This window comes from Bos grunniens, chromosome 13 (assembly GCF_055505025.1).
Source record: "Bos grunniens cultivar Pamir isolate PY7600 chromosome 13, Bosgru_T2T1.0, whole genome shotgun sequence".
Taxonomy (NCBI): Eukaryota; Metazoa; Chordata; class Mammalia; order Artiodactyla; family Bovidae; genus Bos; species Bos grunniens.
In genome coordinates this window covers 28,239,395-28,253,543 of record NC_141177.1, presented here as the reverse complement: position 1 = coordinate 28,253,543, position 14,149 = coordinate 28,239,395, and the positions used below count along the sequence as shown (strand labels likewise).

General features: G+C 49.9%; 1 protein-coding gene across 3 annotated transcripts in view; it reads right to left on the bottom strand.

The window, feature by feature from the left end:
• CDH4 (cadherin 4) overlaps positions 1 to 14,149 on the bottom strand; it is a 479,150-nt gene that overhangs the window by 101,725 nt on the left and 363,276 nt on the right. For 2 of the 3 annotated variants that reach the window (XM_086332762.1, XM_086332763.1), the window contains one exon: positions 6,693 to 6,866. In XM_086332762.1, the coding sequence (XP_086188888.1) occupies positions 6,693 to 6,866 (174 nt within the window). The remainder of the gene's footprint in view (positions 1 to 6,692; positions 6,867 to 14,149) is intronic. The other variant, XM_086332761.1, reaches the window with a different exon arrangement.

The window sequence follows — 14,149 nt, the reverse complement described above, 5'->3', positions numbered from 1 at the left end:
ATTTCCATTTGGTTGTAGTTTTGGAGTTTCCATTTTTCTGTTGTGATTCTCAATGTGTTCATTCATTCTGACCATATTTTCCTTTAAGTCCTTGAAGTATATTTGTGAGAGATATTTTAAAGGCCCTGTTGCTAATTCCAATATCTGGGTTAGATTCTATGAGCAGTTTTTGCCTAATTTTCGGTCACGTTTTCCTTTATTGGCATGTCTAGTACTTTTTGTTTGTATTCTGGTCATTGTAATCATTGTAGATGATACACTGTAGAGAAGCTGGCTCTGCTGTCTTTTTCTAAAGGGTGTTGACTTGGCTGGACTGAAATTTAAATCTGTTTACCTTGCCTGGTGAGTCTCTTCTTGATTCTTTCAATCATCTAGCTGTTGCTTTTCTCTGGATTCTCTGGAATCTTCTGTGTGCATGTACATTTCAAGGGGCAGCTGAGGAACTGGACAGAATTTATGAGTATTTCTGGGAGTCTCCACCTCTGGCTACATATTTTACAGGATTTATCCCCTCACATTCCAGCTGCTTTGTCAGCTCTAAATCCCATCTTCCAACTCCTCTGGCCAGAAAGACTGGTTTTCTGGGTGAGCTCTAGCTACATTTTGATGCAAGGACAGATTGGGGGTGCTCTTAAAGACACACAAACACAGGTCACACTCAGTTCTGTTTTCTTTTCAAGGGTGGAGTCCCCAGCAGTTTCTGCCTACTATTGATCATTCTCAAGCAACTTCAAATAGTTTTTAGCAAAAACATTTCCCCAAAGTTTACAACTGTTATTTGAGGAGTATTCATCTGATATACACTACTCCTGCACTCCAGAAACAGAACTTCCAGTTTCATTATTTCCAAGTATTGTTTATCTAACCCAACAATCTCCATAATGATCATGAAAAGCGGACTACTAGATCTGTGCACAATAGTTGAATCATTCATTCACTCAGTAAAACTTAATGACATCTGTTCTGCCCCCGTTGTTGTGTTTGACAGGTGAACTATCTCTCAAGGACCTCTGTGTTTACTGGGGAGACAGACTGATAATTACCGAAAAAAAAAACAGTGTCAAAAACTCTGCCACATACGCAGACAATGGGGGAGGGCCACATATGCAGACAATGGGGGAGGGCCTGTGTTAAACCTGAGATGTGGAGCATTCTCAGAGAACAGAGGAAGTAGGCAGGTTGGGGTGGCTAAAACACAGGGAAAACACAGGACTCCAGGAAACGAAGGATGTGATCAGAAATGGAAGCTGCGCGTGGCCCAGCAGGGTGGGAGTCTGGGCACAGTCAGATCACGGGGTCCCATAGGATGTGCTTGGCGGTTAGGTTTTCTCCCGGTGACAACAGGGAAATGATGGGAGGGGGACAAGACATGCACACTGTGCTTTGAGAGCTAACCTGCCTTCCACAAGAAGGTGCATAATACCACATCCATCATTCATGAATGGATGGATGCCTTCCGAGTACCAGGTTCTGAGGTAGGCTCAGTGACAATTACATTGCTAGACCACCCAGCAAATGTTTTGTAGGATAACACAGAATGCATACATGTATAGGATAACACATGTATTCATACATCTGATGAACATTTATGGAGAGTCTATCCTGGGCAGATCTGGGGTTATCTTCCATTTCCCTGTCACACATTTCATGATGCAGACCCAAGACCAGGGCACTTTTCATCCCACAACTAGCTCCTGAGCCCTTGTTCCCCAATCCCAGGTCATCCTCTGTTTATATAAAGGTCTGTAAACATTTGTGGGTGGACCTGAGGCTGTGTGGTCCACATGCACAAAATGGGAACTGAACTGTCAAGAACATGTGAGAAAACCTTTGACTTCAGTTGGCTGAAGCTCATTTGGGTTATCTGATGTCAAGGGGCTGGTTTTTATGACATTTCCCAAGCCACCTGCAGCCCAGTTCTTGCTCTCCCTACTCTAGGTGAGTCTCTGGCTCATCTTTTCCACGTGGCCATCTTCCACACAGAGCAATTACGTAAGGACTTCCTTCTGGAGCCTTCTATTCAGAGCTTCCTCTCCAGGCCGGCTCTCAGGCAAGGGCTCTGAGGATGGGTTTGGATGACTCGTTGTCTATTAAAATGCCAACTTCCAAAATTAAAGAACTTGTCTCCCAAGAGCATTGCCTGCCTCCTCGTCATCTTGAGCCGACTCCTACGGTTGCCCTGGACAACCTCTCAAGTTAACCAGTTCTGAATTTTTATTAGACTCAGCTAAGAATGTGTCCTCTTTCTAAAAGTTTGATTTTACCCTCATTCTGAATCTTGCCAGAAGTCAAACCTAACATACACGCTAGAAAAGTGAGTGTCTTTTCAAAACCCTCCTCTAATCTACATGTGAAGGCGTCCTAACCGAGGTAGTAAAGGGACCAAACTCCGGATGACAAGTGGGAAATGGATGCCTGCTGCTTCTTGAGGCCACAAAAGGGCTGTGTATTTTCTCTCTTCTGACTCTCTAGCCTGCACAGTGCCTGGCACCCATAGGTGGCCCCAAACCGTTCCATCCGGAGCCCAGACAGAGCTGGAATTCAGGAGCAGGAAGGTCGCCTGTTACCCTTTGCCAGGGGGCCCCCTCCTGCATTTTCCATGATCCTGGATAATGAAGAGCCTCTGTGCAGCTTCCTAGGGGGTTGGCTTAATGGCTGTGAACTGCTTCCTCCTTCCTTCTGAGAGGAAGCACAGCCTGGATCTTCCGAGTGGGATCTCCATGAAGTGGCTGCATCTCCTCACTCACCACTTAATTTAGCTCGTGATTTAATTTGGGTGGGCACAGCCCCTGAGTTGTTCCACCCCTTGCCACGGCCATCACAGCTCCCGGCAGCCCCGCCAGCTACAGCAACCCTCTCCTGGCCCAGGACTCCCCTCTGCCTACCTATTATCTCTTCTCCCCGCCCAGCAGAAGGAAGGCTTGTGAAGAAACATGATATCCTTTCCAAGGAAAAAGCCTGTAATTAACGGAGGTTTTTTGGGAAGAACATTCTGCCTGCTCCTCTCCCTCCCACTTTTTCATTTAACATTTTTTATCAGAATGAAATGCCTTAATGAGCACAGAATTGCAGCTGATCCCAGCTGCACCTCCATGGTCCGCACCCGGCTTCCCGCTCCCATCAAGCTGTATTCACGCTCACTGTGATTGGGGGCTTCTTTCAGGAGCACCTCTCCCCCCCAAAAAAACACTGACAGGAAACTCATCGATTTCCTGTAGACAGAAATGTGTCAGAAAAGAACCCCAAACCCTTGTCTGTGCTACTTAAGAGTTTAAGGAGGAAAGGGGGGAGGAGAGAGGGAGAGAGGGCAGGAAGAGGCAGACAGTGAGCACGTGAGAGTGTGGGTCTGCGTGTGAAGTGGGAACGGGTGTATGCACACCTGTGTGTGTGTGCATTTGTATGCATGAGTTTCTGGGCTGAGTTCTCATGTAATGACTTGAAATCCATTGTGTGTGTGTTAGTCACTCAGTCGTGTCTGACTCTTTGAGACCCCATGGACTGTAGCCTGCCAGACTCCTCTGTCCATGGGATTTCCTAGGCAAGAATACTGGAGTGGATTGCCATTTCTTTCTAGAGGGGATCTTCCCGATCCAGAGATTGAACCTGAGTCTCCTGCACTGCAGGTGGATTCTTTACCATCTGAGCCACCAGGAAAGCCTTTTGGAATCCATTGGGAAAACACAAATACTGTACAGAAACCATTATGGAGACTCTATTTTCCATCTGCTGAAGATTAATCTCCCCAAAAGGATCAGCTCAACTTGGATGCCTGACTCTGGTGGAAGCAGTCTGACCCCGGAGGAGCCAGGACAACAGTGCCAAGATCCCCCAGATGCCCTGTGTCTCGACCACCATGGGCACCCAGGACAGTGTTCACCACTGGCGTGGCTCCAATTGCTCACTCACACATTCATTCAACACAGGCAGTGTCTACTGTTCACAGCACTAGAGATGCAGGCAGGCCTGGCCTTCAGGAGGCCTGTCCTTAGATGAGTAAATAATGAGCATGATGTCGGAGCATACTAAGTATGGAGGACAAACAGCAGGACAGCAGGATAAAGATAGACCAGCTCAGAGAAGGGCAGTAAGTCAGGTTCGATCGCTCACCTCCGCCACCCTCTCCTCGGAGCAGAGGGACCCTTAGAGAGGAAAGGACATGCACCATTGTCATCTCAGGGAAACCTGCTGGGTCAGCGCCCAGTGCCTCGCCACACATAGCCCTCCTCCTGGGGCAGAGCTGGGCTGTGTACCCTGGTTCCTCTGCAATTTGGCCAATGGGATTCTGGCCCAACTGGTGTTTGCCATGTCCAGGCCCAACCATCCTGTGCCCCTCGCTCTGGAGCCCTGAGTGACCATCCTCAAGTGACCGTTCCAGGAGCAAGAAATAAGCATGTATTGAGTTACATTTCTGAAATTGTGGGAAAGCTTGTCATAGCATCAGCCCACCCTAAGCCACCCTCTCTTCCTGCAGTCTGCGTCAGAGCAGAGATCGACTTGGAGGTAGCCTCCCTCCAAGGGCTGCAGACACATTGGACGTCTGAGGAGCAGAGGACACACTCTCCAAACCACAGCAACGCTTCAGACTAGAAAACAGGAGAGCTTGCCCCCCAGTGACTCTGAATTGTGACTGCTGGCTTCCGGCATGTGGAATGTGCAGCTCTGCTCACCTGACGCTGGACACCTGGCCTGCTCACCAGCAAGGCCAGTCATTGGAGCTTGCATCTACAAGGACCTGAGAGGCTCTGCCTGCTGCTGCTTGCCTGCCCAATGCGCAAGCTTTGTATTAACTTGGGAGGGGGCATGTTTTCCCCCATTGGAGCATGTAGACATCACTGTGGCTTGTGAGAAGACATATCCCCATCAACATGCCCGTGGGCTGGTGGGGTGGTGAGCCCCTGCCAGTGAGGGGAAGTCAGCCCTCCCCCTGCCATCACCAGCCACAACTTCTCTGTCCCTGGGACCCTGGAAGGGGTCAGAAGGAAAGCACACCGGTGTGTTTTCCTCCATCGTCCAGCAGAGGACAGACACGGCAGGACCAACGGACCCAGCAGATCCTGGGGACCCTCACAGGATAAGGCTCTGCCCATGGAAGAGCCTTTCACAAGCCTATGTGCAGCCTGTGAGACAGAGGAGGGAATTTCCCTGTGTCAGGTGATACTAGCATTAACCTGGGAGACTGGGAGCCAGGGCAGCAGAATATTCCAGCAGTGCTTCTAACTGGCTGGCTGTAAATCTGAGATTCCAACAATTCCTCTTCAGGTTCGAGTTGGATTAACGTGCTAGAGCAGCTCACAGAATTCAGAAATGTGCAGTCACTGGCTTGTCAGTTTATTGTAAAGGCTGTGACTTGGGAACAATCAGATGGAAGAGGGGTGTGGGGTGAGGCGGGGAAGGGGCGCCCCAGATCTCCATGTGCTCACCCCCCGAGGCTCTCTGAACCCCGTCCTTTTTGGTTTTTATGGAGGCTTGCTTCATCACATCAGCATGATTGATTAAATCATGGCCATTGGTTCAACCTCCAGCCCCCTTTCCATCCTGGAGGTAGGGGTGGCAGAAGTACAGGTACCAGCCCTCTGGTCTCAGGGTTGGTTCCCCTGCTGACAAGGGTCCCCTGCTTTCCAAAAGTCCCCCTGTGCATAAACTCAGCTGTGCTAGACAGGGTTTGCTATGAATGTCTGCAGACATCTTTTTCACTCTTATCTTTTAGGAAACTGCATAGGCTTTAGGGGTTCTGGTGAATAACGGGGATGAACACCAAACTATATATTTCTTAAGTCACAGCATCACGCGTGGAGAAGGCAGGATGATGTTCATGACATGTCACTGTGGCTGTGATGTGTGTGTGGTGGGGTGTCTGACCTGGGGTCCCTGCAAAGTTTGCAGCTTCATCTCTGCATATTAAACACCACCCTCCCTTTTTGCATCAAACAGAATAGGAAACAAAACAGACAAATCAGGCCAAGAAATGAAGATAACACCTTAATAACAGAGTGGGGCAAGGCACTCTCCATGGATGGCATTATCTACTGGAATTCTCACTACCATTTTATCAAATTATTGCTCATATTGGGTTGCAATTTTCATTCAAAGGGAAGAAGAAAATGCTAGTTGATGGCCTTGATTATTGAAACATGAATTTGTGAAATGAGTCTTTCCCTCCTTCAGGAAAAGCAACCTCATGGTGGCTGTCAGGAGCAGATGACACCGAGGGAAAAGACACAGAACTGCCCCCTGGCACCCCAGGCTCATTCTCAGGCTCTCTGATTTCACCAAGGTCACTGTTAGCACAGAGAAGCCATCATTCTCCATTTAGCATCTTAGTCATAATGGGGAAGAAGTGTGGACAAACAGATCAAAGGAAGATGTCAGAGGTCAAGGGCCACGACCTAAGTTCCTGTCCCATCTCTTCCCAAGCACCAGAGTTGTCACTTGACAGTGACCGGAGAGAGAGGACCCAAAGCGAGCAGGCCTGTCCACCCTGGAGGATGCGACTGCCCTTCTGATTTTTTTCTGTTCTGTGCAATACTGATCTTGTTACTGAAAAGGCGAAATCTTGATCTTCTCAGACACCCAGTGCAGAGCCATCCCAGGCTCCAGGAATATGCCTATCAGGCTCAATTCTTGACATCCTGGGAGAAGAAGCCTAGACTAAAGCTGAGAGCAGCCCCCTCGGCAGGAGGCTCTCCACTCACCCTCACCAGCTGCTGCGGGAAGGGCCCACGCGAGTTCTCTGGCACGTTGATGGGTGGGATGACCCAGTCCCGTTTCTGCCTTCTCAGCCCGTTGGAGCTCTGGCGCTGTGGCCATGGCAGCAACGTGTCTTTCGGAGGCTGGACGGGGTCCGGGACTGTGTTCTTCTTTCCTTTCTGCAGAAAGGGAGAAAAGAGGCAGAGGAGCCTGGTTAGGTTTTGCAGAGGAAAAGGCATCACTTAGAATCTGTGTGTGTGTGTGTGTGTGTGTGTGTTAATCACTAAGTTGTGTTAGACTCTTTGCAAACCCATGGACTATAGGTTGTTAGGCTCCTCTGTCCGTAGGAGTCTCCAGGCAAGAATACTGGAGTGGGTTGCCATTTCCTTCTCCAGGGGATCTTTCTGACCCGGGGATTGAACTCTGGTCTCCTGTATTGCAGCCTGATTCTTTACCATCTGAGCCACCAGGGAAACCCCTGGAATCTAGATCCAGGAAAAGACAGGATGGTGTTGGGAAAGGTGTGTGTGTAGGGGTATATGCTAGGGGGAACATTTCTAGCAAACCTCTCGTCTGTACAAAGAAATGGACTACAGATTGAGTGGGGGTAAAGAAAATACAGCTGACTATTTAACAAGTAGATCAGGGCTTTTAAAGAGGAAAACAATGGAAAAAAATGACAAAGGAAAGTACTCATATATTTTAATTTAACACCCTTATTTATGGATGAATTTACAACAAATATGACCAGAGTTAATAACCTCACTATATAAAGAGTTCCTATAAATCAATAACAATGGAACTTTATTATAACAGGAAAAAGACCACAAATAGATAATTACAGCAAAATAAATACAAAGGATTGATAAACTCATGAAAAATGTTCACATCTTCCAGTTATCAAACCAAACAAAAGTGGTGTATCTTCCTCACCCATCACAGTGACGGAGTATATAAAGTGAGCCCTCTGCACTGAGGTGTATGCTCTGAGTCAGCAGGGCTGATGATTGAGGGTGTGGGATTTGGTGTCACACAGACCCTCGTCCAAAGATTTGTGGACATAGGGAAGGCCCTCAATCTCTCTAAGCTTCAGCTGCTTCTTTTAAAAAGTAGGGGTGGTATAACAGTACTGAATTCAGAGAGTTGCTATGGAAATTAGACTGGTAAGAGCCCATGCCTGATGGGAACCAGTGGGTCTGGATGTTGGCTGTTCTGAAGTCATGGACCTCGTCACTGCTGGGACCAGCATTTGGCCAGTGACTTTCAAGGGCCTCAGAAAAGATCCGTGCTCTTGACCCCATAACTCCAGAGCCAAAACCTGTCCCAGTGAAACTGTGTGGACAAAACCCTACAAATAAAGACGTTCATTGTAGTTGTCTTTATGATAATAGTGTGTATATATAAAAGAGTAAAAATATCAGGAAAAAATTCTGGAATTCGGATAGTAGTAAATAGTAGTTAAATGCATTGCACTGCGTTCATATTTTGGGATATTACATGTCATGAGAAGTTACTCTTTGAATACACGAAGAAATTCCATACGATAATAGTAAATGAAGAGACGGTGCCAAAGTTACAGGCGATATGAGTCCCATGATTTTTTCAAGGGTAGAGAAAAGGCTGGAAGGAAACACACAGAAATGTGCACTCTGGTCTTCTCTAGTCACCAGTGAGTTTTATTTTACTTTCTTTCTTTTACCTTTCTGTATTTCAGGATGTTCTAATGTGCATGGAATTCTATAACCAAGAACTCCTGTGTACCCGTGGCGCCTGCACCTGTGTGGCCTCCAGGCTCACTTTCACGGCGCCCCGAGTGGCTGCCTCTGCACTTTCCACAGTTGATGTTCCTTTTACTCCAAGCCTCAGAGCCAGGAGCACACGGGAACTCATGGTACGGAGACAGACCTTAGACCAGGATAGCCCAAGCCTGGCTGGAGGCACCTGGCCCTACATGGCCCTTCTCCAGTCATGGCATCGTCTCCACCCTCAGCTGAGCTCTGGACCCAGTGAGAACCCACTGCTCTTGGTATTGTCTGCTGTGGACAGAGAGCCTGCTTCACTCCCTTTTGCAAAAAAGTTGCATAGAAATGTTAGACACACACAGACAAAACTAACTGATTTAACAACAACAACAAAAAACAACAACTTGTATCCTTCCCCAAACCTAATGTTGATTTTTCTGTTGTTTAGTGCCTCAGTCGTGTCCGTCTCTCTGCGACCCGGTGAACTGCAGCACACCAGGCTTCCCTGCCCTTCACCATCTCCTGGCGTTTGCTCAAACTCATGTCCATCCAGTCCCTCATCCTCTGTCGTCCCCTTCTCCTCGGGCCCTCAATCTTTCCCAGCATCAGGACCTTTTCCAATGAGTTGGCTCTTCGCATCATGTGGCCAAAGGATTCATACTTAAGCTTCAGCATCAATCCTTCCAATGAATATTCAGGGTTGATTTCCTTCAGGATTGACTGATTTGATCTCCTTGCTGTCCAAGGGACTCTGAAGAGTCTTTTCCAGCACCACAGCTCGAAGGCATTAATTTCTCGGTGTTCAGCCTTTTTTATTGTCCAGCTCTCACATCCATACACAACTACTGGAAAACCATAGCTTTGACTGTACAGACCTTTGTAGGCAAAACCTAATGCTACATCAGCGGAAAAACCTATCTAGGCTAACCGTATTCCACTGAGACCCCCTCTGGGACTTTCCCTACCAGGGCCCAGCTGTCTTCCGTGTTGAATTCCTGTACTTAAGAGTCTGCGGCAGTTAAAAACCAAAAGGTTCCCTAGGTTGCGTCCCGCCTTCATCAGAAGGATCTGTGCTAGGTGTGTGCATCCCGAGGCCTTGATTTCTCAGGAAGCCTGACATCCTCCCAGCCTTGTGACCAACCCTGCGTCTCTCATGATGATGGTGGGGTTGTCTCTAGGCTCCTTGATGAGCATCACAGAACAGCTTTCAGGTTGGTCCAACGTGCAGAACAGCCTGCACGTTGCCCCTTCCCCGGCAGCCAGAAAGTGAAAGCGTTAGTGGTTCAGTTGTGTCCGACTCATTTTGACCCGGTGGACTGTAACCCACCAGGCTTCTCTGTCCATAGGATTTCCCAGGCAAGAATATTGCAGCGGGTTGCTATGCCCTCCTCATGGGAATCTTCTTGAGCCAGGGATTAAACCCAGGTCTTCTGCATTGCAGGCAGGTTCTTTATCGTCTGAGCCACTAGGGAAGTCCCTGGCAGCCAGGATGCAGATGACTGCTCTCCATGTGCCCTGGGCACTTCATGGGCACTGAACGTTCTGCACCGTCTCTGCCTGCATCCTTCCTCCCTTCAAGGCCACAGGAAGGTCATCCCTTCTCTACCAGGGGACCCAGAGAGGCCAAGTCACTTCTGAAGTCCTCTTAGCTCATTAGGCAGAGGCAGGATCTGAGTGCCGGGGGTCAGGCCTCAAGGTTGGAGCATCTGGCTGCATGCCACCCTCACTTCTGGGGTCTCTTCGTGAGGTCACATCCCCTCTAGGAGTCCTCATGTTAGCATGCAGTGGGTTGGTTAGACAGGGACATTCCCATCTAAGAGGCCCAAAGACATTGGTTTATCTCTGAGTTCCCTGCAGGTCAGCTTGCAGGTTAGAAATGCAAAGTGTGAGATCCCAGCCCGGACTCATGCCCTCTGGAGTGATGCCTGTGGTTGTGTGTTTACAGAGCCCTCCAGGGGACCAGGGGGCTGTCACTCTCCACAGACGCAAGACCTCACCCCTCAGGAAATGAGGGTCACCTGTCCCAGCAACTGCCTCAGGAGATGGGAGCATGACAGTGTTTGTTCTGAGCTTGTCGGCATGAGGGCAGCAGCTGGAATCAGCCAGATTCACCTCACACCACGGTGAGGGTTTGTGGGCCGGGGTCCCAGCCACAGGCACAACCTCTGGGAGGTGAGGACTGGACATCTGGGCTCCCCCCACATCTCCCTGTGCACGGTGCCGAGAACACAGGTCTACCTGGGCACCTGCTAAGGCTCACGTGAGCCTCTGAATCTCAGACTCAGGATCTGAAAGGTTTTCATTGAGCTGTTCTATTCTCCTTTAAAAAACCTGCCTCATCCTCCTTTGCTGAGGCTGCGCCTCCATGGCGTTAATTTCCCTAGTGTTGTTTAAATAAATTGCACATATTTGCTACTATTTTAAAGCTGTGAGACAAATGTAATAACAAAATCTGGAGAAGATCGATGCCAGACCTGAGCTAGCTTCGCCGGGACAGGAAGACACACCCGCTCCTCTGGGGGAGGGACGCCGATGCCAACATGGACGAGCCATTGCCCACGGGCGAGTGCTCACTTCTGGACCTGCAATAACCTTGGGCCGCTCAGATCATGGCTTGCAAACCCAGATGCACAATCACACAGATGGGAAATTACACTGTGGCCTCTCTGGAGAGCATCTCTGAGCGGATAACAGGCATTTCCCCATGCGCCAAGGTCACCAGTGCTTCTGAGCCATGATGGTGGATGTCAGGTGAGACATGAATGTGGCCTCTGTGCTCCCGTTACTAAAAACCACACATATGCGTGTTCATGTCCAGGCCTATATAGGCACATGCATGTATGGACACGGACACGTATGTATATGTGTACATGTGTACATATGTGTGTGCTCTGTGTGTCTCTCTCTCTGTATATAAGGTGTCACAACTTTCTCAGAACCAACAGCCTGGCCCTGACCTGGTGACCAAGCCCATATCACTGGTTCCTTACAGACACTTCAGCTTAAGTCAGAGGCCTTATAACTGGTAGGGGGAGGTTCCTGACTGCTGGGCTGGCCTTGGATTCGGCCACACTTGCTCTGCAGGTCTGCAGAACAGCGAGCACTGAGGAAATCTCCTGGTGGTCTGGTTGGACCGTCGATCCAGCCCACCTGCCTGCGGAGATGGTGTGCAGCGGACGGTGGGGGAGGGGGTGGCATTCGAATCCTGACGCGGTTCCCCTGAATTCTATACATCACCCCCTGCACCTCTGTCCTGTGAGTCTGGGTGGAGTCTGCTGGCTCTGGGGACCCTTAGAGCCCTGACCTAGGATGGGGTGGCAGGTGGGCTTCTACAGGGACATCTGGAGGGGCTAGGGCTGTCCTGCTCGCAGGTATGGCCTTTCCCCAAGAGGGCAGGTGAGGGTGGGGACCATGGCTCCCAGGCATAGACAACGCAGAGACTGGACGCTCTTTTGTGAAGCCCTGAGTCTGCCTGCTCCTTAAACGGCTCTTATTTACAAAGCGTCTTTCCTTTGAGATGGCCTCTCCCACTGAGCCTTAATCGATTGGGCTCAGCACTGGATTCTTCTGCTGAGGAGGCTCTGAAACGGTGAGCTGCCCAGAGGAGTTTCCCCAGGGCCGGTGGGGGGTGGGCGGGTGTCCTTGCACCAGGCCTGGGCCCTGAGTGAGTCTTTTACTTCCCCTGGGCCTCTGTTTCCCTCTCCAGGGGCCAGATGAGCTCTGGGGGCAGCTGGGCTATGGGCCAGAGGTGGGGAGTGTCTGCCTCAGGTCACAATCTGGGGAGGTTAGGTGGTCTCACTCCCGAACGATACAGGTGAACTACAGGGTCGCATCCTCAATAGACACACACTCTGTAAAGAAAACATCCAGTGCCTGTGTGGCTGCTTGGGCTGGTCCCCCTGGAGAGGTGTGAATCCCTCTCTGCCTGTGGCTCTTGGGGGTCTGGGGTGCCCAGGACAGGGTCTAAGATCCTTCCAGGTCACCTTGTCTCTGGGCTCAGTGCTTTTCTCTTGGCAGGGTTTCTGGACCAATCTCAGGTGTAGCATCCTCTGTCCAGGAATAAAGGGATGCACCCTCACACTCAGGAACACACTTCAGTGAACTCAGGAGAGAAAGGGATGCAGGAGGACAAGGACTGTCCTCCTTTCTCAAGGGAAGGCCATGGCCCCAAGTCCACAGACAAGCTGCATGATGCCCCCCACCAAAATCATCACTTTCTACCCTCTCCCTGCACTAAGCCCAAACCTGGAGCCCAGCAGTGACCCTTGTGCCCATCTCCCCGAGGTGGCTTTCTCCCCAGCTCCTCACCGGGCACACCGTCTCATTTTCTTAAGTTCCTGCAGCCCTTCGTCTGCCCAGCTCTGCTCTCCTTTCAACGAGGTTGTCCTCTGAGTCTGATTATGAGCGTAATTGAGAGCGACTCCCCGGTGAGGTCTTCAGGGACTTGCCGACACCAGGAAGAAGCTGGGTCATTTCCCTCCCATCATCGTTCACAAGTGAAAGATGAATAATGCAAAACTATCCTGGGGCAGGTTTTAAATTATCGCTTCTTTTTTCCTTTCTTTTTTTCCAAAAAGGAAAAAAAATGAGAGAGAGGAAAGTATCAGGGAAGGACGATAGTCATACACTTCTCCTCCGATCTATATGCAAAAACTTATAATTGGTTATATGTTCCTGTTATCCAACCACTCACTAGTAGGAACACAGAACTATGACGAGCCAAGTATAAGCAAATAGGTGACTCATAGAACACTCAGAAGTGAGCAGGGAATACAAACAACCCAGGCTCTGTCTCCAATGTAGAATCTCCTTCTTGGCCGTTCTGGATTGAGGATGGTTAGCAGTGGGTAAGTGGAGAATATTCACCTTTCCCAGTGATGGGAGTGAAGGTGAGGGTCCCACCATGAGCCAGTCTGGGTCCTGGGGCCCTTGGCTGTGACTGGAGCAGGTGGACAGGGAGCAGGGCCCGGGACACAAGCCCTGGTCATCACATGTGGGTGCCTGGCCCTTCAGCAAAGTGCAGTGAGCTCCACTGTCCTCCAGAGAAGATGGCTCCCCAGAGGCCTCTGCCCTCAGGGGACGACGCGGATCTGGAGGTGGCTTAAAAACTCCCAGACCACGGTGTGTTTCTTAAGAGCGCCCAGTCACCCCGCCCTTCAAGGACGGGGTCACAGATGAAGCCTGATGCCCCCACAGCCATTGCACGAAGTTGTTGGGTCCCAGGCTGCTCTGCCTCAGTGCCATAAATTTCCCCCACTAAAAGTTATTTATTTATTTTTGGCTGTGCTGGGTTTTCGTTGCTATGCGGGCTTTTCTCTAGATGTGGCAGGTGGTGGGGGGGGTACTCTCCAGTTGCGGTGCACGAGTTTCTCATTGCAGTGACTTCTCTTCTTGGGGAGTATGGGCTCTAGGGTGCATGCCAGCTTCAGTAGTTGGGGCACATGGGCTCAGTAGTTGTGGCTCCCTGGCTCTAGAGCACAGGCTCAGTAGTTACAGCACATGGGCTTAGTTGCTCCGTGGCATGTGGGATCTTCATGGACCTGTGTCTTCTGCATTGGTAGGTGGATTCTTTACCACTGGGCTATTAGCGAAGCCCTCCCCCCACTTTTGAGAGAATAGCATAAGCACAAGTCCACCCGATTCAACAAAGGCTAAATTTATTAGAAAATGTTCAAGCTAGCTCCCTGTGGGACCTGTCCACCAGGCAGGTAACCCTGATG